This window comes from Danio rerio, chromosome 11, assembly GCF_052040795.2.
Source record: "Danio rerio strain M-AB ecotype USA chromosome 11, GRCz13ab, whole genome shotgun sequence".
In the NCBI taxonomy this organism is placed as follows: domain Eukaryota; kingdom Metazoa; phylum Chordata; class Actinopteri; order Cypriniformes; family Danionidae; genus Danio; species Danio rerio.
Genome location: NC_141031.1, coordinates 2,321,534 through 2,345,862, shown reverse-complemented (window position 1 = coordinate 2,345,862; position 24,329 = coordinate 2,321,534). Strand labels below are relative to the sequence as shown.

The 24,329-nt window shown below is 31.8% G+C and overlaps 2 protein-coding genes across 4 annotated transcripts in view; both read right to left on the bottom strand.

Moving 5' to 3' along the window:
- Nucleotides 1–24,329, bottom strand: part of rbms2a (RNA binding motif, single stranded interacting protein 2a) — a 608,287-nt gene that overhangs the window by 169,779 nt on the left and 414,179 nt on the right. The window lies entirely within an intron of this gene.
- Nucleotides 13,824–24,269, bottom strand: LOC141376501 (CD27 antigen). Of its 2 annotated transcripts, XM_087273103.1 has the most exons (9): nucleotides 24,179–24,269; nucleotides 20,855–20,954; nucleotides 20,685–20,765; nucleotides 20,535–20,600; nucleotides 19,462–19,527; nucleotides 18,676–18,697; nucleotides 18,472–18,584; nucleotides 17,281–17,850; nucleotides 13,824–16,876 (listed from the first exon to the last, which is right to left on the bottom strand). In XM_087273103.1, the coding sequence occupies exons 1-8, from the start codon at nucleotides 24,203–24,205 to the stop codon at nucleotides 17,813–17,815; spliced, it is 513 nt and encodes a 170-aa protein (XP_087129229.1). In that variant the 5' UTR covers nucleotides 24,206–24,269; the 3' UTR covers nucleotides 13,824–16,876; nucleotides 17,281–17,812. The 2 variants fall into 2 exon arrangements, with proteins under 2 accessions (XP_087129229.1, XP_087129230.1); XM_087273104.1 differs by lacking the exons at nucleotides 13,824–16,876; nucleotides 19,462–19,527 and having other exon boundaries at nucleotides 17,668–17,850.

Here is a 24,329-nt window from a genome sequence, read left to right as displayed (position 1 = left end):
TATTTTTAATAGTTTATTAATCATTTACTTGCACATTCTGAATTATCTAAAAAAAAACACCAACTACTTTTAAATATCTGGTTTGTTAATGATGTACTTTTCATTACTAAATTAAGTATTGCATTATTTACCAAGTATGAAAACAATCATTAAGCACATTATAATTATATATATATATATATATATATATATATATATATATATATATATATATATATATATATATATATATATATATATATATATATATATATATATATATATATATATATATATATATATATGGTGAAGCAGTGGCGCGGTACGTAGTGCTGTCGCCTCACAGCAAGAAGGTCGCTGGGTCACTGGTTTGAACCTCGGCTCAGTTGGCATTTCTGTTAGAAGTTTGCATGTTCTCCCTGCATTCGTGTGGGTTTCCTCCGGGTGCAAAGGCACAGTCCAAAGACATGCTAAAGGTGAATTGGGAAGGCTAAATTGTCCCTAGTGTATGAGAGTGACAGGCCCATATGACAGGCTGGCCGGAAGGTGTAAAAAAAGTCTTTATCATATGGACAAGTCTAAAACTGGAGGACTTGTTCCAAAAAGAGCCGACCCCGCAATCATACGGGACTAAGGCCAAAGAAGATATATATATATATATATATATATATATATATATATATATATATATATATATATATATATATATATATATATATATATATATTTTTTTTTTTTTTTTTTTTCATTAATTTCAAGATACACAAATTAAACTACCTAATGAAAAATAAATATTAGCAATCTTATCAAAATATAAAATTACTGTACAGTGCAAACATCACAGAAACACTGAAATGAATATTGCCATATTGTTAATTGTGTTGTTTTGAAATGATGTTGTATTTTTATTTTGTAATGTTTAGACTTTACAGAATTTTTTTTAATAAGATTGCAAAGATTTATTGTTCATTAGATACTGAGCCTTAAATTGTCATTTATAAGGGATTTATGAACTATAAACAGTCCTTAGGTCACAAAACTGCATGAAGTTGTGTTATTATAGCATTTACTAACACACATGGTTACAATTACTATATGCCTGAATATAACATGTATAAATGTTCATTTGAATAGTTTATTAACCATTTAATAACTCATTCTGAATTATCTTAAAAACCACCAACTACTCTTATATACAAATAGTTTGTAAATAATGCAATACATAGTGAAGTAATGAAAAATGAATCAGTAACAAAGCATGAAAATACAATTAAGTCAAGTCAAGAATACAGCGTTTGAAGCTGTATTTATAAACTGCTTCCTAAAGTCTATTAATGTAGAGTTAGTGCTAAACTAATGATGTATAGTGTGTAGTTACTATGAAAGTGTTATTCAGATTTTTTTTTTTTTCTAAAGAGTCGAGATTCAGTTTTTAATATAAAAATCCAAAGCTGACCAATCTCTGGTTTTTAGAGCCAATGGTTCAGCTTTCACCACAGCATGTACTTCCTGTTTGCTCCAGGATCTTCTCTTTATGGGACCTATGGGTGGTTAAAATATAAAAAAGTGGTTTTAGTTGCATAAATGTTCAGTCATTTTTACAACATGTGCTGTTATGTTAGTTTAATATTGTGATAGAAAATGCTAGAAAAATATGTCTTGCCTATTATTAAAAATACTTAAGATGGAGATGGATTAAAAAATACTTCCTAATAACTCCAAAACTGGTTAATGTGGTTACACTTTATTCCATAGTCCAGTTTAGACATTCTTTTAACTATGCGTAACTCTGCAACTACGTTAATTATCTCACCGTAAAGTATTATGTATTAGAGTATTTGCATACTGTTAGAATGTTCAATAAGACTAACGCTCATCTGATGAAGTGTTTTTTTTTGTGTGTGGTGGTGAATTGCATTATGGGATGTTGATCTCTGCTCTGTGCACTTTTGATGTTGAAAATTCAACGCTACAGTTTAACAAAGTGACTTTTACTGACATTTTAGTAGTTTGAAATAATGTAATGTATAAGAAATAATATATAGAGATAAATAAGTCTTTAGAATAACAGAAAATGTACCGGCAGTTTATTACAAGGTTTCTGTAGCATAATATACAACACCAACCCAAACAAAAAGTCACTTTTTTTTACTTTTTAAGATTAAAAGTTGTTGGAAGAAAGATCAAGATCCCATAATGCAATTCAAAAGCAGAAACAGATTTCATAAAAACATGAATCACAAATTATGAAAAACTGCTAATTTAATTATTATTACTTATTTTTATTACTTTTAGAGTGTAGAGTATTAGCTGACAGTTAAGGTTACCTCAATAAAACTGACTCTCATTGGTCTCAGTAAATAGTACAGCAGACTAAGTTAGGCTCAAAATTAGTACAATATGACTAACTCTTAAATAAATTTAGTAGAGTATTAGCAGTGTTGATTCTAACAGACAGTCTAATGGCTGTTAGTTGACAAGTAGTTGCAGTTACTTGTAGTTAGTAGTAGTAGTAGTAGTAGTAAATTATCAAAATAAAGTGTAACCAGATATGCAATTAGTATATTTTTCCAAAGTATTTAGCAATATTGTTTAACTAACATGAAATGAGACATCAAGTGCAACTGTACTGAAATCATCATAGAAGTAATGTGCTTCTGTCCTGTTTAACCCTACATGTTATGTAAATGAGCTTGTGCATTTGGACTTGTACAATAACACAAGTCAGTCACAAATTAACTTTAATGATCATACCTCTCTTTTTTGTGAATGCTGGGTCTGCATCACTATCTTCACAGACACTGTACCATGGTGATGATACTTGAGTGGACTCTGAAAGTAAAAATCAAGTCTGAGAGTTGACTTCTCTGCATAAAGCTTACCAAAATATTTATTTGATTTTGTGTTGTTCTTTTTAATGGGTAAAAGCGTGTGATGGTAGCTTAAAAATAGTTTTCAAACACAGCACATACATATCATGATAAAAATAGAAAAAAGAAAAATTCTGATCAGAAAAATAAATAATATTTTTACCTTTTAGACTGGACTTCACCTCCTCCAAAATCACGATCCACTGTAACTTTCTCTGAATGTAAAAACCCACACAAAAATACATCATTTAAAACAATATGATATATGTTTGCAAATACAAATGTGTATATAATATCCAGAAAATCTGGCACTGTACTACATGTTTGTGTGTAAACCCACGATTTGATCAAGATTCCACCCTTTAAAATCTTCTGAGCGTCTGTTTTCAAGTCCCAGAAAAACTGAGTTGTGGGAACAGAGCAGTTCTCTTCTGCAGTCATACAGTCATAACACACACATACATATGAAGAGTTAGGTTGCAAAATGCGATAAACGGCATTTTTTGACATTTGGATTTTATTATTGGAAATCACTGTTCAGATGTACCTTAATCTATGTGTCAATTGCTGCCATTAATAACATTTAAGAATGCACATTTTAGGCCAAGTACAAAACGTATTTTTTTTTTACAAAACGCAATATCCGTCAGACCAGTTTCTTTACAAAGTGCGATATAACAGTTAGAGAGCGTTCAGGATGCGGCGCGAGCTCAGCATCCCCTGGGAAGAGAGTCATCGCCGGTGAAGTGCTCAGAGTTTGCTCATTGATTTAGCGATAGAAGATGAAGTCTTCAATTTCACAAAAAATAATAAAAAGGCCACAAAAGTGGACCAGAATAAGATACTTCTGCGTCAACAATACACAAATGCAGCAGGGAACGAGTCTCCGCTGATGTCAAGAGAAGGCCTAGGAGCGCCTTTTTTCCTACTCCCCATCACAAGATACCTGTCTGCAAGTGTCCCTTATAAGTTTATTTTTTAAATAATTTCTTAAATGTAGCTGAGTAGCCTATCTGAAGATTTATTTATGTGGTTGCACCTATTATTTAAAATTAATTCTTGTTGTTGTTGATTTATTATAAAGGAACTTAAAGGGCACATGTTGTTATGGAGAAAACGGTTTAGCTTTTTCACAACCAAATAAATAAGCTATTATTATTATTACAGTGAAATAATTCATTAAATATGACATAGCGAGGCAAGTTTGTGTCACGGACTCAGCTCCGCCCGCTCTTATCATACAGGTTTGGTTTTCTGCAGCGGTGTGGAAGGAGCCGCCCCCCACTCTTTCTGTACCAAGCTAAAGGTCATTTATCTAACTAACTTAATCTTACTTATCAAACAAAACATTGATTCACTAGCTTTTGGTAATGGTATTAATGTAGTATAATATAGCCTAAGGTGGATGTAGCGTTTTGCAAAAAAAAAAAAAAAAAGTTATGTTATGTTATGTTGTGTACATTCTGGCCAAATCTAACTTATAATCTTATTATTATTAATCAATCTTTGCATATATTATTCCATGTTTGACAATGTGGGTTGGATTAATATGTAGCATTTTGGCATGTTTTTTTTTACTTAATTATAGACATAAAATTAAATAAAAAATATCCTGGATTTGAAAATATTGTGTTCCTGGCCTTCACTGAGCTCAAGTTATAGTTTAATGTACAGAAATTGTGAATGAACTTGACTGTTGATGTCCTGAAAAATAATGTCAAAATTACCAACATTTTTTTAAATGGATATATCTCGTTCTGCAATGAAACTCTTTATATACAGTTGAAGTCAGAATTATTAGCCCCCCTGAATTATTAGACAGCTTGTTTATTATTTCCCCAATTTCTGTTTAACGGAGAGAAGATTTTTTTCAACACATTTCTAAACATAATAGTTTTAATAACTATTTCTAATAATCATTTCTAATAATGGACTTATTTTCTCTTTGCCATGACGACAGTAAATAATATTAGACTAGATATTCTTTAAGACACTTCTATACAGCTTAAAGTGAAATTTAAAGGCTTCACTAGGGTAATTAGGTTAACTAGGCAGGTTAGGGTAATTAGTCAAGTTATTGTATAACGATGGTTTGTTCTGTAGATTATCGAGAAAAAAATATAGCTTAAAGAGGCTAATAATTTTGTCCCTTAACGGTGTTTAAAAAAATGTAAACTGTTTTAATTCTAGTCAAAATAAAACAAATAAGACTTTCTCCAGAAGAAAAAAATATTATCAGACACACTGTGAAAATTTCCTTGCTCTGTTAAACATCGTTTAGGAAATATTTAAAAAAGAAGAGAAAAATTCCAAGGGGTCTAATAATTAATACTTCAACTGTATATATATATATATATATATATATATATATATATATATATATATATATATATATATATATATATATATATATATATATATATATATATTAAAGTATACACAGTTGAAGTCAGCCCACCTTTTTAAAACTTTTTTACAAATATTTCCCAAATGATGTGTAACAGAGCAGGGAATTTTTTCATAGTATGTCTGATGATATTTTTTTCTTCTGGAGAAAGTCTTATTTGTTTTATTTCAGCTAGAATAAAAGCAGTTTTAATTTTTTATGAACCATTTTAAGGTCAATATTATTATCCCTCCAATAACTTGCCTAGTTACCCTAATTAACTTAGTGAAGCCATTAAATGTCACTTTAAGCTGCATAGAAGTGTCTTGAAAAATATCTAGTCAAATAATTTTTACTGTCATCATGGCAAAGAGAAAATAAATCAGTTATTAGAGATGAGTTATTAACACTGTTATGATTAGAAATGTGTTTAAAAAATCTGCTTTCCATTAAACAGAAATTTAGTACAAGAAATAAACAAGGGGGCTAATAATTCTGACTTCAACTGTATATAATTAAAAATATATATTTTTTATATAATTTTATAAATATTTTATAAAAAATTATTTTATATATTTTTATATATAATTTATAATTTTTATTTTAAAAAATATAATTTAGACAGTAGTACTCAAGGGTCCAGGGGTCTGTTCTTCGGACCTCGCTTAAATAATCTAAGATTATATTACAGATCCTGGATCTTTTAATCTTGATAACTCATCTTAGGCTAATTTGATTCTTCAAAAAAGTTTGCGAATCAGATTAAACTGATCTGAGAGGTGTTGTGACTGTGTGTTGTGACAGATCTATCGATCCTCAAAATCATTATCAGCAATACAACGATTGGCTGACGGCACAGCAGCGTGATGACATCTGATTAATGGACAGTTATCAAAATTACATGAAATCCGTAGTAAACGGTTCGTTAAATCTGATATGCAATAACAGAGTTGTGAGTCACGTGCTGGAGCAGAGCAGTTCTCTTCCCCTGTCATATGGTCATCCTTCAATATAAGCTGAAAATAAAAAAATATATATTAGTTAGACAGCAGTACTCAAGGGTCGCGGTCCCCACTATGTCAGACCTTACTGTGTGTGTATTCAGGACTAAGTGTGTTTTACAGCTTCTCTAACATGCCTCTGGTCCCCACAATGTCAGTGCATATGTTCACCAATTAGGACACACACTCTGTTTCATTTCTATATTTTGATTAAGTTAAATAATTACAATTAAATACACCACTACTACAACAACAACTACTATTACTACTACAACTAATAATATTAATAATAATAATAACAATAATAATAATTGTTATTATTATTAAATTTAAACACACCTCATCAGAGTTGTGGGTCTCCTACTGGAGCAGAGCAGTTCTCTTCCTCTGTCATATGGTCATCCTTCCATCCTTCAATAAAAGCTGAATAAAAAAAAAATATATATATATATATTAGTTAGACAGCAGTACTCAAGGGTCCCGGTCCCCACTATGTCAGACCTTACTGTGTGTATTCAGGACTAAGTGTGTTTCACAGTTTCTCTAACATGCCTCTGGTCCCCACAATGTTACACTAGTGCATACATTCATACATTAGGACACACACTCTGTTTTATTTATATATTTTGATTAAGTTAAATAATTACAATTAAATGCACTACTACTACTACAACAACAACTACTACAACTACTACTACTAATAAAAATAATAACAACAACATTAAACACACCTCATCAGAGAGTTGTGGGTCACGTACTGGAGCAGAGCAGTTCTCTTCCTCTGTCATATGGTCATCCTTCAATCAAAGCTGAATAAAAAAAATAAAAAAATATATATTAGTTAGACAGCAGTACTCAAGGGTCCCGGTCCCCACTATGTCAGACCGTACTGTGTGTGTATTCAGGACTAAGTGTGTTTTACAGCTTCTCTAACATGCCTCTGGTCCCCACAATGTCAGTGCATATGTTCACCAATTAGGACACACACTCTGTTTCATTTCTATATTTTGATTAAGTTAAATAGTTACAATTAAATACACCACTACTACAACAACAACTACTATCACTACTACAACTAATAATAATAATAATAATAATAATAATAATAAAAATAATTGTTATTATTATTATTATAAACACACCTCATCAGAGTTGTGGGTCTCCTACTGGAGCAGAGCAGTTCTCTTCCTCTGTCATATGGTCATCCTTCAATAAAAGCTGAAAAAAAAATAAAAATATATATATATATATATATATATATATATATATATATATATATATTAGTTAGACAGTAGTACTCAAGGATCCCGGTCTCCACTACGTCAGACATTACTGTGTGTATTCAGGACTAAGTGTGTTTCACAGCTTCTCTAACATGCCTCTGGTCCCCACAATGTTACACTAGTGCATACATTCAAAAATTAGGACACACACTCTGTTTCATTTCTAGATTTTCATTAAGTTAAATAATTACAATTAAATGCACTACTACTACTACAAGAACAACTACTACAACTACTACTACTACTACTAATAATAAAAATAATAACAACAACATTAAACACACCTCATCAGAGAGTTGTGAGTCTCGTACTGGAGCAGAGCAGTTCTCTTCCCCTGTCATATGGTCATCCTTCAATATAAGCTGAATATAACAAAATATATATTAGTTAGACAGCAGTACTCAAGGGTCGCGGTCCCCACTATGTCAGACCGTACTGTGTGTGTATTCAGGACTAAGTGTGTTTTACAGCTTCTCTAACATGCCTCTGGTCCCCACAATGTCAGTGCATATGTTCACCAATTAGGACACACACTCTGTTTCATTTCTATATTTTGATTAAGTTAAATAATTACAATTAAATGCACTAATAATAATAATAATAACAATAATAATAATAATAATAATAATAATAATAACAACAACAACAACAATATTAATAAACACACCTCATCAGAGTTGTGGGTCTCGTACTGGAGCAGAGCTGTTCTCTCCTTCTGTCATACGGTCATACTTCAGCAAACCTGAATATAAAAATATATATATATTAGTTAGACAGCAGTACTCAAGGGTTCCGGTCCCCACTATGTCAGACCGTACTGTGTGTGTTTCCCAGCTTCTCTAACATGCCTCTGGTCCCCACAATGTTACACTAGTGCATGGGTTCACCAATTAGGACACACACTGTTTCATTTCTAGATTTTGATTAAGATAAATAATTACAATTAAATGCACTACTACTACTACAACAACTACTACTACTACTACTACTAATAATAATAATAACAACAACATTAAACACACCTCATCAGAGTTGTGGGTCACGTACTGGAGCATAGCAGTTCTCTTCCTCTGTCATATGGTCATCCTTCAATATAAGCTGAAAATAAAAAAATATATATTAGTTAGACAGCAATACTCAAGGGTTCCGGTCCCCACTATGTCAGACCGTACTGTGTGTGTATTCAGGACTAAGTGTGTTTCCCAGCTTCTCTAACATGCCTTTGGTCCCCACAATGTTACACTATTGCATACGTTCACCAATTAGGACACACACTCTGTTTCATTTCTAGATTTTGATTAAGTTAAATAATTATAATTAAATGCACTACTACTACAACAACAACAACTACTACTACTTCTACTACTACTAATAATAATAATTATTATTATTATTAAATTTAAACACACCTCATCAGAGGGTTGTGGGTCTCCTACTGGAGCAGAGCAGTTCTCTTCTTCTCGTCATATGATCATACTTCAATGAAAGCTAAATATAAAAAACAAAAAATAATAATTAGACAGTAGTACTCAGGGCTCCTGGTCCCCACTATGTCAGACCGTACTGTGTGTGTATTGAGGACTAAGTGTGTTTCACAGCTTCTCTAACATGCCTCTGGTCCCCACAATGTTACACTATTGCATATGTTCATAAATTAGGACACACACTAAGTTAAATAATTACAATTAAATGCACTACTACAGCAACAACATCTACTACTACTATTACTACTACTACTAATAATAATAATAATAATACTAATAAACATACCTCATCAGAGAGTTGTCGGAGCAGTTTTCTTCTGCAGTCATATGGGCATCCTTCAATGAAAGCTATTTAAAAACAGCTTTGTTATATAAGTCATGTCATGACTATAAAGCTTTCATGACAGTCTTATGAACCCCCCTTTAAAGTAAAGCATTACCCAATTAATTAAACTTTTTTACCCATTAAGACAAGAAGAAGATATTAAGAGATTGATTTCATTATCTCTTAAGGATGATGCAAACTCTTTATTTTTGAACAGATTTACCCTTAATCTATATTAACATTAAAAAACTCTTAGCTTTGCTGAATGTATTAAGGATTAATGTATTAAGTGATCAAAATGTCAAACCTTTCTCCAAGGCCAATCACATGCGCCATAGTCAAACGTTATTTCCTCTCCAAAGAAAATATCCCTGATTGCAAAAAGGCACAAATGAGGTTTTCTCTGAACAACGATCTTATTGACAGTGCAGTTAGGGTGCAGATCGTCCTCATGATCGGCATCAATGCTGCAAAACTAAGAGAAAAGAGCAAGCAACATTTTAATTATGCCCTCTCATAGCAATAAAAAGCTAAACTATGGCATGAATACAAACAGAATGAATATAATATATACATGTACATTTGAATGGGGAAAACACTTAACCACCTGTTCTTGTTTTACCATATAAAGTCAAACATAAAGAGAGTATTTTTATTAATATCTCATCTATGCTTTGCTTCCACAAGCTCTATCATTTGTACTCAACCACAAAACTTCCTTTAATAAATGTGGACAACGCAAACTCTGACCTAAAAGATTTAATGTGTAGGGTTCAAAAACTACAAAAACCTCACATTAGCATCCTCTCTCAGTGTGTGAATTATAAATACAGTAAACCTTTTGAAGTGGATCAGAACCTTTCAACAATGTTGTTCTAATACTATTGAACACCTGTTCTTCTTTCTTAGGACAGTTTTAAAGAACTTTTTTTCCACTTCAATTGTTTACAGGTCACACTTTACAATCAGGTTTTATTAGTTAATGTACTTACTAACATGACCTAGTAATGAACAATGCATGTACAGCATTTATTAATCATAGTTTAACATTTACTAATGCATCATTCAAATCTAAATTTATGCTTGTACCAGTAATAATGCATTGCAATAATTAATGCATTGTGCGTGTTCAACTAGTAATGAACAACTTTATTTTCATTAACTAAAGTTAACAAACATGAACAAATACTGTAATAAAGTATTATTCATTGTTCATGTTAGTAAATGCATTAACCAGCATTAACTAATTTAACCTTATTGTAAAAGGCTACCAGTTGACAGCAAATAAATAAATAAAACACACACAGTGAACAATTATGTACTTTTATATATGTTTTACACTAAGTTGGAGTTTATTATAATTATTTATCTAAAATAAAACGTTTCTACACGTCATAGAACAATAAATTAAGTACATTTCTAGGACCAGATAGCCCCACATTTTAATTATAACCTCTATATTATTACATTAACGTATAAATAGTATATAATAAAGTTATTTCAGGATTAACGTTAAATGTTTAAAGCAATTAACCATTTAAAAAGTACGATACAAGAACTATGAAAACATACCTTAGTAACCTTCTATATATTCGGTTTCCAGTGAATGGGTCTTGTCAGTGGAGCTGGTGATGTGTTTCTCCGCATCTTTTAATGGTTTTATCCTCCGTCGATCCATTTAGCCGCCCGGTGATTGGTGACTGTCTGACCGCGGCTCATGCACTCCACCCCGGCCTCTGACTCACGTAGCACCGGGCAGTTAGCACGTTAGCACATTAGCGCGAGTAACTTTTACTCGTGTAAACAAGTTAAATTACATACCGAACTGTATTTTGTGTCTTATCAGTGTTATATTAATACGTAATTTGAAACAACATCGATTAAAACACCCAGGAAATTCGTTAAAACATTTAATTAACTATACCTGATAACTGTCAAAATATGCAACATAAGTATTTGTCATATAACCTATTTTATTACATTATGATGGTGAAAAACATTCTAACTTACCCAAAAATTCGAATAATTTGATGATAGATCTTAATTAAGTTGATTAAAGTCGGATTCATTTATGAGATTGCGCATGTGCAGTAGGCAGAGTGTGTGAACTGCGTCAAGTGTGTGTCAGGGTGCAGTACCGCCATCCGACTACAGGACCGCTATAGAGCAGTGCGCCGACACACACTTACACACTCAATTCAGGTAAATGGTCAAGGTGGGGATCAGTGAAAAAAACTGCACTAGGCATATCAGCAACGCCCCCTGAGTCTTTTAAAGGCAAAACATAGTGGGGACCGGGCGATCGGTCCCCACTATGTTTTTGGTCCCCACTTTGTGAGTGTGCTATCATGCTGAGGTCCCCACCATGTAATAAAAACAAACACACACAAACACACACACACACACACACACACACACCAGTACCTGACTGTATTGTTTTTGTTAGTTTTTGTTATTGTTTTGTTTTTGTTTTTCGTTGATGTTTCTTTTTATTTGTATGATCCCAATTAATGAACCTTTTTGCATATTCTAAAAAAAAAATAAATAAATAAATAAAATTTAAATATTTTTTTTTCTAAAAGCATTGAATATTGAACAAACACACTTTCTAGAACTATGATTTTTTTTTTAAGTGTGCCATGAAGAAGACTCAGGGATCCACTTCTTTTATGATCTTTTATGACCACGTTTTAGTATGATCAGACTGTAGTGTGTAGATTGTCGTGTTGTGCGTGTGTGTTCATGTCGAGTGCATTTCTAGGGAACACTTACAAAAACTCCATTTGCCTCAAAGTGAGTCACGATTAATGAAATATGAAGCTGATGATTATAAAAGCACTGATTTAGATTTAGATATTTTATAATTCAGAATTATTCGCCCCCCCCCCCCCCCCCCTTTTGAACCTTTTTTTAAATATTTTCCAAATGTTGTTTAACAGAGCAAGGACATTTTCACAGTATGTCTGATAATATTTTTTCTTCTAGAGAAAGTCTTGTTTGTTTTATTTTGGCTAGAATAAAAGCATTTTTTAATTTTTAAACAACATTTTAAGCACAGTAATATTAGCCCCTTTAAACAGTTTTTTCCCTAATAGTCAACACAAACCATCTTTATACAATAACTTGCCTAATTACCCTAACCTGCCTAGTTAACCTAATTACCCTAGTGAAGCCTTTAAATGTCACTTTAAGCTGAATAGAAGTGTCTTGAGGAATATCTAGTGTAATATTATTTACTGTCATCATTGTAAAGATAAAATAAATCAGTTAGAGATGAGTTATTAAAACTATTATGATTAGATATGTGTAGAAAAAAAGTCTGCTCTTGTTAAACAGAAATTGGGAAAAAAATAAATGGGGGCCAATAATTCAGAAGGCTAATAATTCTGTCTTCAACTATATATATATATATATATATATATATATATATATATATATATATATATATATATATATATATATATATATATATATATATATATATATATATATAATTATCTGAATATTATTTAATATTTTCAGCACAAAACTAAAACAAAAACTTGCCAATGGTGATCAATACACTTATTTGGAACACATTTCAATTCTCGAGTAAATACAATCTTGACTCAAAGGTGGTCAGAATAAGAAATACTGAATAAAATGCTGAAAATACATCATAATCATCAGCTTCATATTTCACGTGACTCACTTTGACCTATATTTATTGGCTTTCTGCAAGTGTTCCCTAGAAATGCACTCGACATGAACACACACGCTCACCATGACAATCTACTCACTTCTGTCTGATCATGCAGTGCTGAAACAAGAAATGTTTGTTGTTTGTTCAAACTACTTTTTTAAAATGAAGTTTTTGGGGGGACAACTTATTTGTTTCATGTTCGATCCACTTAAATTTGTAAACAAAGTAATACGTGAACTTATCTAATTAATTAATCGATTGTGTGGTAACCAGCATATTTTGGGGGTTAATACATAAAAAACTCAGAAAGTTACAGAAAGTGTGTAAAATTTGTTTAATTAATTCATTTGGCTTAGTCTATTTCAGGGGTTGCCACAGCGGAATGAATCGCCAACTTATCCAGAAAATGTTTTATGCAGTGGATGTCCTTCCAGCTGCAACCCATCACTGGGAAACACCCATACATTCTCATTCACACACATACACTACAATTTTAGCATACCCAATTCCCCTATAGCACATGGTGACCTGTGAGGGAAACTGGGGCACCCGGAGGAAACCCACACCAACACGAGGAGAACATGCAAACTCCACACAGAAATGCCAACTGACCCAGCCAAGGCTCGAACCAGCAACCTTTTTGCTGTAAGGGGATCATACTACCCACTGTGCCACCGTGAAGCCCACAAATATAGTTTATTATATGCTGTTACATTATTAAATACTCTGTTTTTTTGTGTTTGGTCAGAATATAAGATTTGTACATTTACGCATCATTGACTCACACAAATAAAGACACGAGAACAAATTGGGTAAAACTGATAAATGTGAACTTTATATATATATTCTGTAGTCAGTTATAATCAGTTATAAACTTTCAACTCAGAAACACTTCAACAGTTTTATAGACAGACTTGTGAAATTTTATTACTACAAAACTACAGACTACAGTCTTTCACAGGGCACATCATCGTAGGTTCACAGTCAAGAAAATTCACAAAAGTTCAAACGTATAATTTGACATTTCATGATAACGTAAAACAGGGTGTCGAACACAGATTTATAACACTTACATTACCAACATTACATCTGTTTACAATTGTGAACTAAAGATGCGTCCAGATGTGGTTTGAGGATACACGATTGATCACACCAACAAAATATAAGGCAGATATTTCATATTATCAGGTAATTTTTTAGTGTTAAACAATTGTGAAGAAATAAAACACTGACGTTGGCTAACCTGCACTGTAAAAAACCTCTGGTAATTAACTGTATTCTTCATTCATTCATTCATTTTCTTGTCAGCTTAGTCCCTTTATTAATTCGGGGTCGCCACAGCGGAATGAACCGCCAACTTATCCAGCAAGTTTTTATGCAGCGGATGCCCTTCCAGCCGCAACCCATCTCTGGGAAATAAACACACACTCATACACTACGGACAATTTAGCCTAGCCAATTAACCTGTACCACATGTCTTTGGACTGTGGGGGAAACCGGAGCACCCGGAGGAAACCCACGCAAAGGCAGAGAGAACATGCAAACTCCACACAGAAACGGCAACTGAGCCGAGGTTTGAACCAGCGACCTTCTTGCTGTGAGGCGACAGCACTACCTACTGCCCAACTGTATTCTTACTTTGTGATATTTATATGTTTATTTACGGTTGTGAATTGCATTATGGGATGTTGATCTCGGCTTTTAATGTTGAAAATTCAACTCTGCAGTTTAACAATGTGACTTTTATTGACATTTTAGTAGCTTAAAATAATAATATAATGTATAAAGAAATGATTTATAGAGAAATAAGAGTGTAAAATAACTGAAGATGTACTGGAGGTTTATTTCAAGGTTTCTGTAACGTAATATACAACACCAACCCAGACAATAAAGCACTTTAAACTATTAAAAATGTTCGTAAAAGTCACTTTTTTTTTTTTACAGTTTTCAAGGTTAAAAGTTGCTGGAAGAAAGATCAAGAACACATAATGCTGTTCAAAAGCATAAATAAACTGGTAAAAATAAAAACATGAATCACAAAATATGGAAAACTGCTAATTTCCGGATATTTTTTACAGTGGTCTAAAAGGATTTGGCACAAAAGTAAATAAATAAAAAATAAATAAATAAATGATAAAAAAACAACAACAAAAAAAATCTCTTTTGTTCTTTCATGTTTATGTAATTGCTTTCAGGGATAACCTGCACTAAAAGTAAATGAAACATACAAAAGTTGTTACTGTGACGGTCTTAAGTCACCATCTGTACCTTATTTACACATAAATGCGCATATTAGTACTTTAAAGATGGATATTTGATCCCATATTTGATACAAAAAAATAAACAAATAAAACACAAAATATATATAATATAAAATAAAAATGATACATGGCATCACAAAAAAAATAAAGCAGGTCTGAATGTAGATACATTACTAATCTGACGAATACGAGCACATTTTCACAGCATCTTGTTCATCTGTAAACTAAATCTCCATTTAAAGTGAGGTGCAGAATGAATGAAAATTTACTACATAAATCTTTAGAAATATAAAAAAAAAGCAATCCATAGACTGTAAAACAAATGACATAATAAACACCTTAAATGCTTAAATTTACAAGTCATTTAAATTTAAAGGGACAGTTCACCCAAAAAATACATTTACTAACTATTTACTCTCAAGTGGTTATAAACCTTTATATGTTTCTTACTTCTGTTGAACACAAAAAAAAAGATATTTTGAATAATGCTGAAAACCTGTAACCATTGACTTACATAGTATTTGTTTTTTCTACTATTAAAATCAATGGTTACAGGTTTACAGCGTTCTTCAAAATACACAAAATAACCCCAATGCCTTAAAAGGAACAAGTTAAATTTACTTTAATTTGTTAGAAAACCCATTGTAACTTGGAAAGGTTAAGTTGACCTAATTTTTATAATTATTCACATAATGTATTTACTTAATAAACTTAAGGCTGTGGGTTTACTCACTTTATTAAAGTAAAGTCAACTAATCGCTTTAACAGCAACAGATTTACTCACTTTATTAAAGTCAACTAATCGCTTTAACAGCAACAGCTTTACTCACTTTATTAAAGTAAAGTCAACTAATCGCTTTAACAGCAACAGATTTACTCACTTTATTAAAGTCAACTAATCGCTTTAACAGCAACAGCTTTACTCACTTTATTAAAGTAAAATCAACTAATCGCTTTAACAGCAACAGCTTTACTCACTTTATTAAAGTAAAGTCAACTAATCGCTTTAACAGCAACAGATTTACTCACTTTATTAAAGTAAAGTCAACTAATCGCTTTAACAGCAACAGCTTTACTCACTTTATTAAAGTAAAGTCAACTAATCGCTTTAAAAGCAACAGGTTTACTCACTTTATTAAAGTAAAGTCAACTAATCGCTTTAAAAGCAACAGATCTACTCACTTTATTAAAGTAAAGTCAACTAATCGCTTTAACCAACAGATTTACTCACTTTATTAAAGTAAAGTCAACTAATCGCTTTAACAGCAACAGCTTTACTCACTTTATTAAAGTAAAGTCAACTAATCGCTTTAAAAGCAACAGGTTTACTCACTTTATTAAAGTAAAGTCAACTAATCGCTTTAAAAGCAACAGATCTACTCACTTTATTAAAGTAAAGTCAACTAATCGCTTTAACCAACAGATTTACTCACTTTATTAAAGTAAAGTCAACTAATCACTTTTAAAGCAACAGGTTTACTCACTTTATTAAAGTAAAGTCTACTAATCGCTTTAAAAGCAACAGATTTACTCACTTTATTAAAGTAAAGTCAACAAATCGCTTTAACAGCAACAGATTTACTCACTTTATTAAAGTAAAGTCAACTAATCGCTTTAAAAGCAACAGGTTTACTCACTTTATTAAAGTCAACTAATCGCTTTAAAAGCAACAGCTTTACTCACTTTATTAAAGTAAAGTCAACTAATCGCTTTAAAAGCAACAGATTTACTCACTTTATTAAAGTAAAGTCAACTAATCGCTTTAAAAGCAACAGGTTTATTCACTTTATTAAAGTAAAGTCAACTAATCGCTTTAACAGCAACAGATCTACTCACTTTATTAAAGTAAAGTCAACTAATCGCTTTAACAGCAACAGATCTACTCACTTTATTAAAGTAAAGTCAACTAATCGCTTTAACAGCAACAGATCTACTCACTTTATTAAAGTAAAGTCAACTAATCGCTTTAACAGCAGCAGGTTTGCTCACTTTATTAAAGTAAAGTCAACTAATCGCTTTAACAGCAACAGGTTTACTCACTTTATTAAAGTAAAGTCAACTAATCGCTTTAACAGCAACAGCTTTACTCACTTTATTAAAGTAAAGTCAACTAATCGCTTTAAAAGCAACAGATTTACTCACTTTAATAAAGTAAAGTCAACTAATCGCTTCAAAAGCAACAGATTTACTCACTTTTTTCAAGTAAAGCAAACTAATTGCTTCGTACAGTGTATCTTTTAAATATCTTTTAAAGTGTGGAGCCACTTGAGGTAAAGTACATTTTAGAGTTCTTTTGGGGTGAACTAGCCCTTTAAATAGCATTAAAGTGACTTAGCAAATCTTGCTTATCTTAAAAGTAAGTTACAAACACGATTATTCTAGTATAAAATGTCATTTAAAATTAAACCGTGTATTGTGAAATATTAATCGTGTCATTTTTTAACAGCTTGTACTTATTAACAACTCTGGAGCTCTGCCTTTTTTTCTGATTTCACTCAATCTGTGTGATAATTCACTTGATGATGGCCATTTGTTGTGTCTTTAGATTATCTCTGCGTCATCAAGATTAAAAGATTCTCCTGAAAAAGACAATCGGCACACTTAGTTCAGCCTTCATTGCTGTGTTTGTTTCTGAAGTACACTGAAATAAAGGGATTCATTGGGTTTATAAATTTTTTTTACGGTAAGTGGTCGCAAACAATGTATATGGTCAGAATATAAACAAACAAATAAAGTTGAACATTAATAAATTTAATTTGTTTGTTTAGCGACCATTTATTTATTTATTCATTAGTTTTCCTTTGGCTTAGTCTCTATTTCAGGGGTCGCCACAGCAGAATGAACCGCCAACTATTCTGACATTTGTTTTACACAGCGGATGCCCTTCCAGCTGCAACCCAGTACTGGGAAACACCGACACACACTCACATTCACACACACTCATACACTATAGCATTTCACCTACAGCAGATGTGTTTGGACTGTGGTCAAAACCAGAGCACCCTGAGGAAACCCATGCCAACACGGGGAGAACATGCAAACTACAGAAATGCCAACTGACCCAGCCGTGACTCGAACCAGTGACCTTCTTGCTGTGAAGCCACAGTGCTAACCACTGAGCCTCTGTGTTGCCCTTGTTTGCAACCATTTACTCTAAGAAATGTAGTAAATCCAATGAATAATTATTGATGAAGGTTTACCAGAGCTTCCATCAGATTCAGATCCAGCAGATTTTCTGGTTCTCCTGAAGAACAACGAGCCCAAAATCAGGCCGAGAGCGCAGATAGAAACTACAACCAAAGAACAGGTGAGCCTGGGGATTCAGGCACAATCATGATTAATTATAGATCAAACCTTCATCATAAATTCACAAATCAAAGAGGATGATAAAGAAACAAACGTACATGCTTATCCGTGGCAGTTCACCTAAACAAAACAAAAAAGCAGAATTATATCACAAGTCATTTGATTGAGTTGATTAAAAGTCATTTTAGGGCTGTTTACATGACACAAAAAGTACAAAACTGAAAACTTTTTGTTGGTCGTTGTAGCGAGTGGGCGGGGCTGAGAGCCGTGGGAACAGTATAAGGTCGGTGTTTAAAAGGTCACGTGTATGCTTTAAAATGTGCATTTTTATTCAATGTTTGATGTTATCTCAACCGAAACACGAAGAGAGGGTGGATATAGTGTAGCCCCTCCTCTTTTTTTAAAAACAGCCAATAATGTTTTGTTTTATCACAGATCTGCCAATGAGAGTGGTTGAGCTCAAGTGCATTAAATGAAAAGCCAATGAGAAGCGTCTTGAGAGGGGACAACAGGTTTACTCACTTTATTAAAGTAAAGTCAACTAATCGCTTTAACAGCAACAGCTTTACTCACTTTATTGAAGTAAAGTCAACTAATCGCTTTAACAGCAGCAGGTTTACTCACTTTATTAAAGTAAAGTCAACTAATCGCTTTAACAGCAGCAGGTTTACTCACTTTAGTAAAGTAAAGTCAACTAATCGCTTTAACAGCAACAGCTTTACTCACTTTATTAAAGTAAAGTCAACTAATCGCTTTAACAGCAGCAGCTTTACTCACTTTATTACAGTAAAGTCAACTAATCGCTTTAAAAGCAACAGGTTTACTCATGAACAGTGCTGTAAATGTATGATATATAAAAAAAATGTGCACAAAACAAAGTGTACCTTCAATCCCTGGTGATTCGCACTGTGTATTGGAGAACAGGGTGCAGTTTGACACAAGTGCAGCACCTGCAGGTTAAAAAAAAGCGGTTTCTCCAGAACATGAAGTGACACTTTTGTTACGCAATCGCTTTAACAGCAACAGCTTTATTCACTTTATTAAAGTAAAGTCAACTAATCGCTTTAACAGCAACAGCTTTATTCACTTTATTAAAGTAAAGTCAACTAATCGCTTTAAAAGCAACAGATCTACTCACTTTATTAAAGTAAAGTCAACTAATCGCTTTAAAAGCAACAGATCTACTCACTTTATTAAAGTAAAGTCAACTAATCGCTTTAAAAGCCACAGATCTACTCACTTTATTAAAGTAGTCAACTAATCGCTTTAAAAGAAACAGATCTACTAACTTTATTAAAGTAAAGTCAACTAATCGCTTTAAAAGCAACAGATCTACTCACTTTATTAAAGTAAAGTCAACTAATCGCTTTAAAAGAAACAGATCTACTCACTTTATTAAAGTAAAGTCAACTAATCGCTTTAAAAGCAACAGATCTACTCACTTTATTAAAGTAAAGTCAACTAATCGCTTTAAAAGCAACAGATCTACTCACTTTATTAAAGTAAAGTCAACTAATCGCTTTAAAAGCAACAGATCTACTCACTTTAATAAAGTAAAGTCAACTAATCGCTTTAAAAGAAACAGATCTACTCACTTTAATAAAGTAAAGTCAACTAATCGCTTTAACAGCAACAGGTTTACTCACTTTATTAAAGTAAAGTCAACTAATCGCTTTAAAAGCAACAGGTTTACTCACTTTATTAAAGTAAAGTCAACTAATCGCTTTAAAAGCAACAGCTTTAGTCACTTTATTAAAGTAAAGTCAACTAATCGCTTTAACAGCAACAGCTTTACTCACTTTATTAAAGTAAAGTCAACTAATCGCTTTAAAAGCAACAGCTTTACTCACTTTATTAAAGTAAAGTCAACTAATCGCTTTAAAAGCAACAACTTTACTCATGAACAGTGCTGTAAATGTATGATATATAAAAAAAATGTGCACAAAACAAAGTGTACCTTCAATCCCTGGTGATTCGCACTGTGTATTAGAGAACAGGGTGCAGTTTGACACAAGTGCAGCACCTGCAGGTTAAAAAAAAGCGGTTTCTCCAGAACATGAAGTGACACTTTTGTTACACAATCTCTATTAATCACAGGCTTGCATACCTTCACATTTGCTGCACAGACTGCACTGCACACCATAGTGTCCTTCGGATCTGTCTGAGCAGTTTTGGATCACATAAAAACCTGCGGATTTGCATTGCATGATTATTATTAGATTGAAGAGTGTTGGTCTGAATTTTCACTTGTAATTATTACATTTAAGCATGTCTAACCTTCAGGGCAGACCTTGCAGCAGAGTGATCCTTCAACCTGGAAATGATTTTCCGGGCAGGTTTCTGCATGTAGCTTAAACAGTGCTCCCACAACCAATGCCTATAAAGAGATTAACATGTACTTGACTGATTAACATCACTTCCAAATGACACTCAAAGGGACAGTTCATCCAAAATGTAATGTTTTATGAGTTTCTTTCTTCAGTTGAGCGTAAAGAAAGTGCACTGTTGACTTCCATAGTAAGAAAAACATCAATGATTACAGGCTTCCAACATTCTTCAACAACTAAATGATGAAAAACAAAAGGTTTAGGGCTGAACAATCCCTTATAGGATGGATTAGAAAGAGTTAAAGACATCAAGTTTATGAATCAACACAATTCTTGAGATTTTCGGGGGCCAACTTAATTATTTTATGTTCAAACCACTTAAATTTGTGAAAAAAATCAGGTTAACTTAATCAATTTGTGTTGGGTCAATTTGTGTGTGTGTGTGTGTGTGTGTGTGTGTGTGTGTGTGTGTGTGTGTGTGTGTGTGTGTGTGTGTGTGTGTGTGTGTGTGGACAAATACAGTTAAGTTTAATCATGGTTATTGATTGTTTTTAAAGTGTTTATAAGGATTCATTCATATGAACAGTTCAAGCTCTACTCAAAATATCACGTTTGTTGCTGCTTGTTCAAACTTATTTAAGATGAGTTGAATCAACACAATTTTTGGGCACAACTTAATTGTTTTATGTTCAATCCACTTAAATTTGTAGAAACTAATAAGCTATAACTTAATTCCTTCATGCTGTCACAACACAAATCGAACGTGTGAAACTCAGCATGTTTTACAGTGTCTAATATTGTGACATATCATTACAAACTAAGATAAGTGTTTCCAATGTAAATATATTATAAAATGTCATTTTTCGCTGTGATTAAAGCTGAATTTCCAGCATAATTTATTTAGCTTTTAGTGTCACATGCTTGATGCTTCAGAAATCATTCCAATATGATGCATTAGTGATTGACTATTATTATTATCAATGTTACAAACAATGTCATGCTCTTAATACACTCAAAATAGTTTGTTAAATTAAAATAAATTGTTAAATTAAATTAAATTTTGTTTGATTAAAATGAGCTGAGCAACAATTCTTGTGACAATTTAATTGTTTTATGTTCAATCCTTGAACTTAAATGTGTACACTAATAAGTTAACTTAATTCTTTCATGTTGCCCCAACACAAATTGATTGTGTACAACCCAGCATTTTTTACAGTGTACAATGTGAAATATTATTACAAACTAAAATAAGTATTCCCAATGTAAATATATTTCTATAATGTCATTTTTCGCTGTGATTGAAAGCTGAATTTTTATTGCATTATTTATTTATTATTTTGTGTCACATGCTTGATCCTTCAGAAATCATTCCAATATGATGTGTTAGTGATTTATTTTTAATGATAACAATGTAATAAACAATATTATGCTCTTAAAATACTCAAAAATAGTTTATTCAAACTACTTGATGAGTTGAATCAACACAATTCTTGAGTTTTTTTGGGTGGACAACTTAATTGTTTTATGTTCAATCCACTAAAATTTGAAAAAACGATTAGCTTAACTTAATTCTTTCATGTTGTCACAACACAAATCATTTGTGTGGAACCCAGCATTTTTATACAGTGTCTAATTTTGTGAAACATTATTACAAACTACAATAAATGTTTCCAATGTAAATATATAATAAAATGTCATTCGCTGTAATTAAAAGCTGAATTATTTAATAAAAATATTAGCTAATTTATTTAGCTTTACACGGAAAAAATGACTTTTGCTGCTTGTTCAAACTACGTATTTAAAATGAGTTGAGATAACACAATCTTTAAGGTTTTTTAGGGACAACTTAATTGTTTTAAGTTTTACTTAAATTTGTAAAAACAACTAGGTTAACTTAATCAATTTGTGTTTTTTTTTTTTTTTGTGGAACCCAGCATTTTATTACAGTGTGTAACATGATCCTGCAGAAATCATTCCAGTATGTTTTATTGATTGATTATTATTATGTTAAAAACTATTTATGCTCTCAATACACTAAAAAATGGTTTGTTTAGGCTACTTGTTTAACATGAGCTGAAACAACACAATTTTTGAATTATTTTTGTGATTGACAATCAGACTGTTTTATGATCAATCCACGTAACTTCATGTTATCACAGCACAAATCTGTATTGTATGGAACCCAGCTTGTTTTACAGTGTCTAATATTGTGAAATATCATTACTACCTAAAATAAGTATTTCCAAAGTAAATATATTGTAAAATGCACATTGTAAAAAAAATCCTGATACCTTAAATTTTTAAGCTGCATCAAATTAACCCTTGGAGCCAATTGGCCTAATATTATGTTAAACTGACTTAAAACAGCTTGCTTCACTTATAAAATTGGGTTAGAACATGATTAACTTAGATTAATAAGTTACAATGACCTATATGCTGTCAGGACTTGATCATATAATTTATTTTACAGTGCACTTTTACTGTGATTAACAGCTGAATTTCCAGCATACTTTATTTTATTTTTTATTGTCATATGCTTGATCCTTCAGAAATCATTGCAATATGACATTTTAGTGATTGATTATTATTAATATCAAAAACAAAAAAAAAATTATATATATATATATATATATAATATATATATATATATATATATATATATATATATATATATATATATATATATATATATATATATATATATATATATAATGCTCTTAAAATTCAGTAAAACCTATTTTACTCCAAAAAATGCTTAGTTATATTGTTTGTCTCGTTTCAAGTCTAAATAGAAATTCTTAAATCTTTTCTTGACAAGCAAAAAATATCGTCTTGTTTTAAGAAATAATGAGTCAAAATTAAGTGAGTTTTTCCTTAAAACAAGCTAAATAACCCTCCAGTGGAGTAACTGATATAATCAAATAATATTGTGTTTACCTCATTGGCAGATTAATTAGCTATAATCGAAACGAACATCATTTATTTAAAATTAAATCTACTTGTCACTATTTGTACTGTCACTTTAACAATATATATGCTTAAAAACATCATATACAGGAAAGTCTCAGCCCAGACTTTGTAATGGTGTCACAGTTTCACAAAAAATATTGAGCAGCTAAAATTGACGACAACATTGATCCTAATATGATTTCTGAAGTATCATGCTGAAGATACACCTGACCTCTGCCAATAAAATTCTAATTAAACATTTGACAATAAAATCCAAATACACCTCAAGTGTTTTAGTTTGCACAAGAAAAGTTCTGGTACCTACCATGAATTGTTTTCTGTGTTGGTACATTGTAGTTTCTAAGACTAACCGTCGCACAGAGCAGTTGCATAACAGTAGTAAGAATATCTCTTGAAAATCCTTCCAGCACTTTTATATCAGACTTTTTAACACGCCTTGTTACGTATGAAGGCGA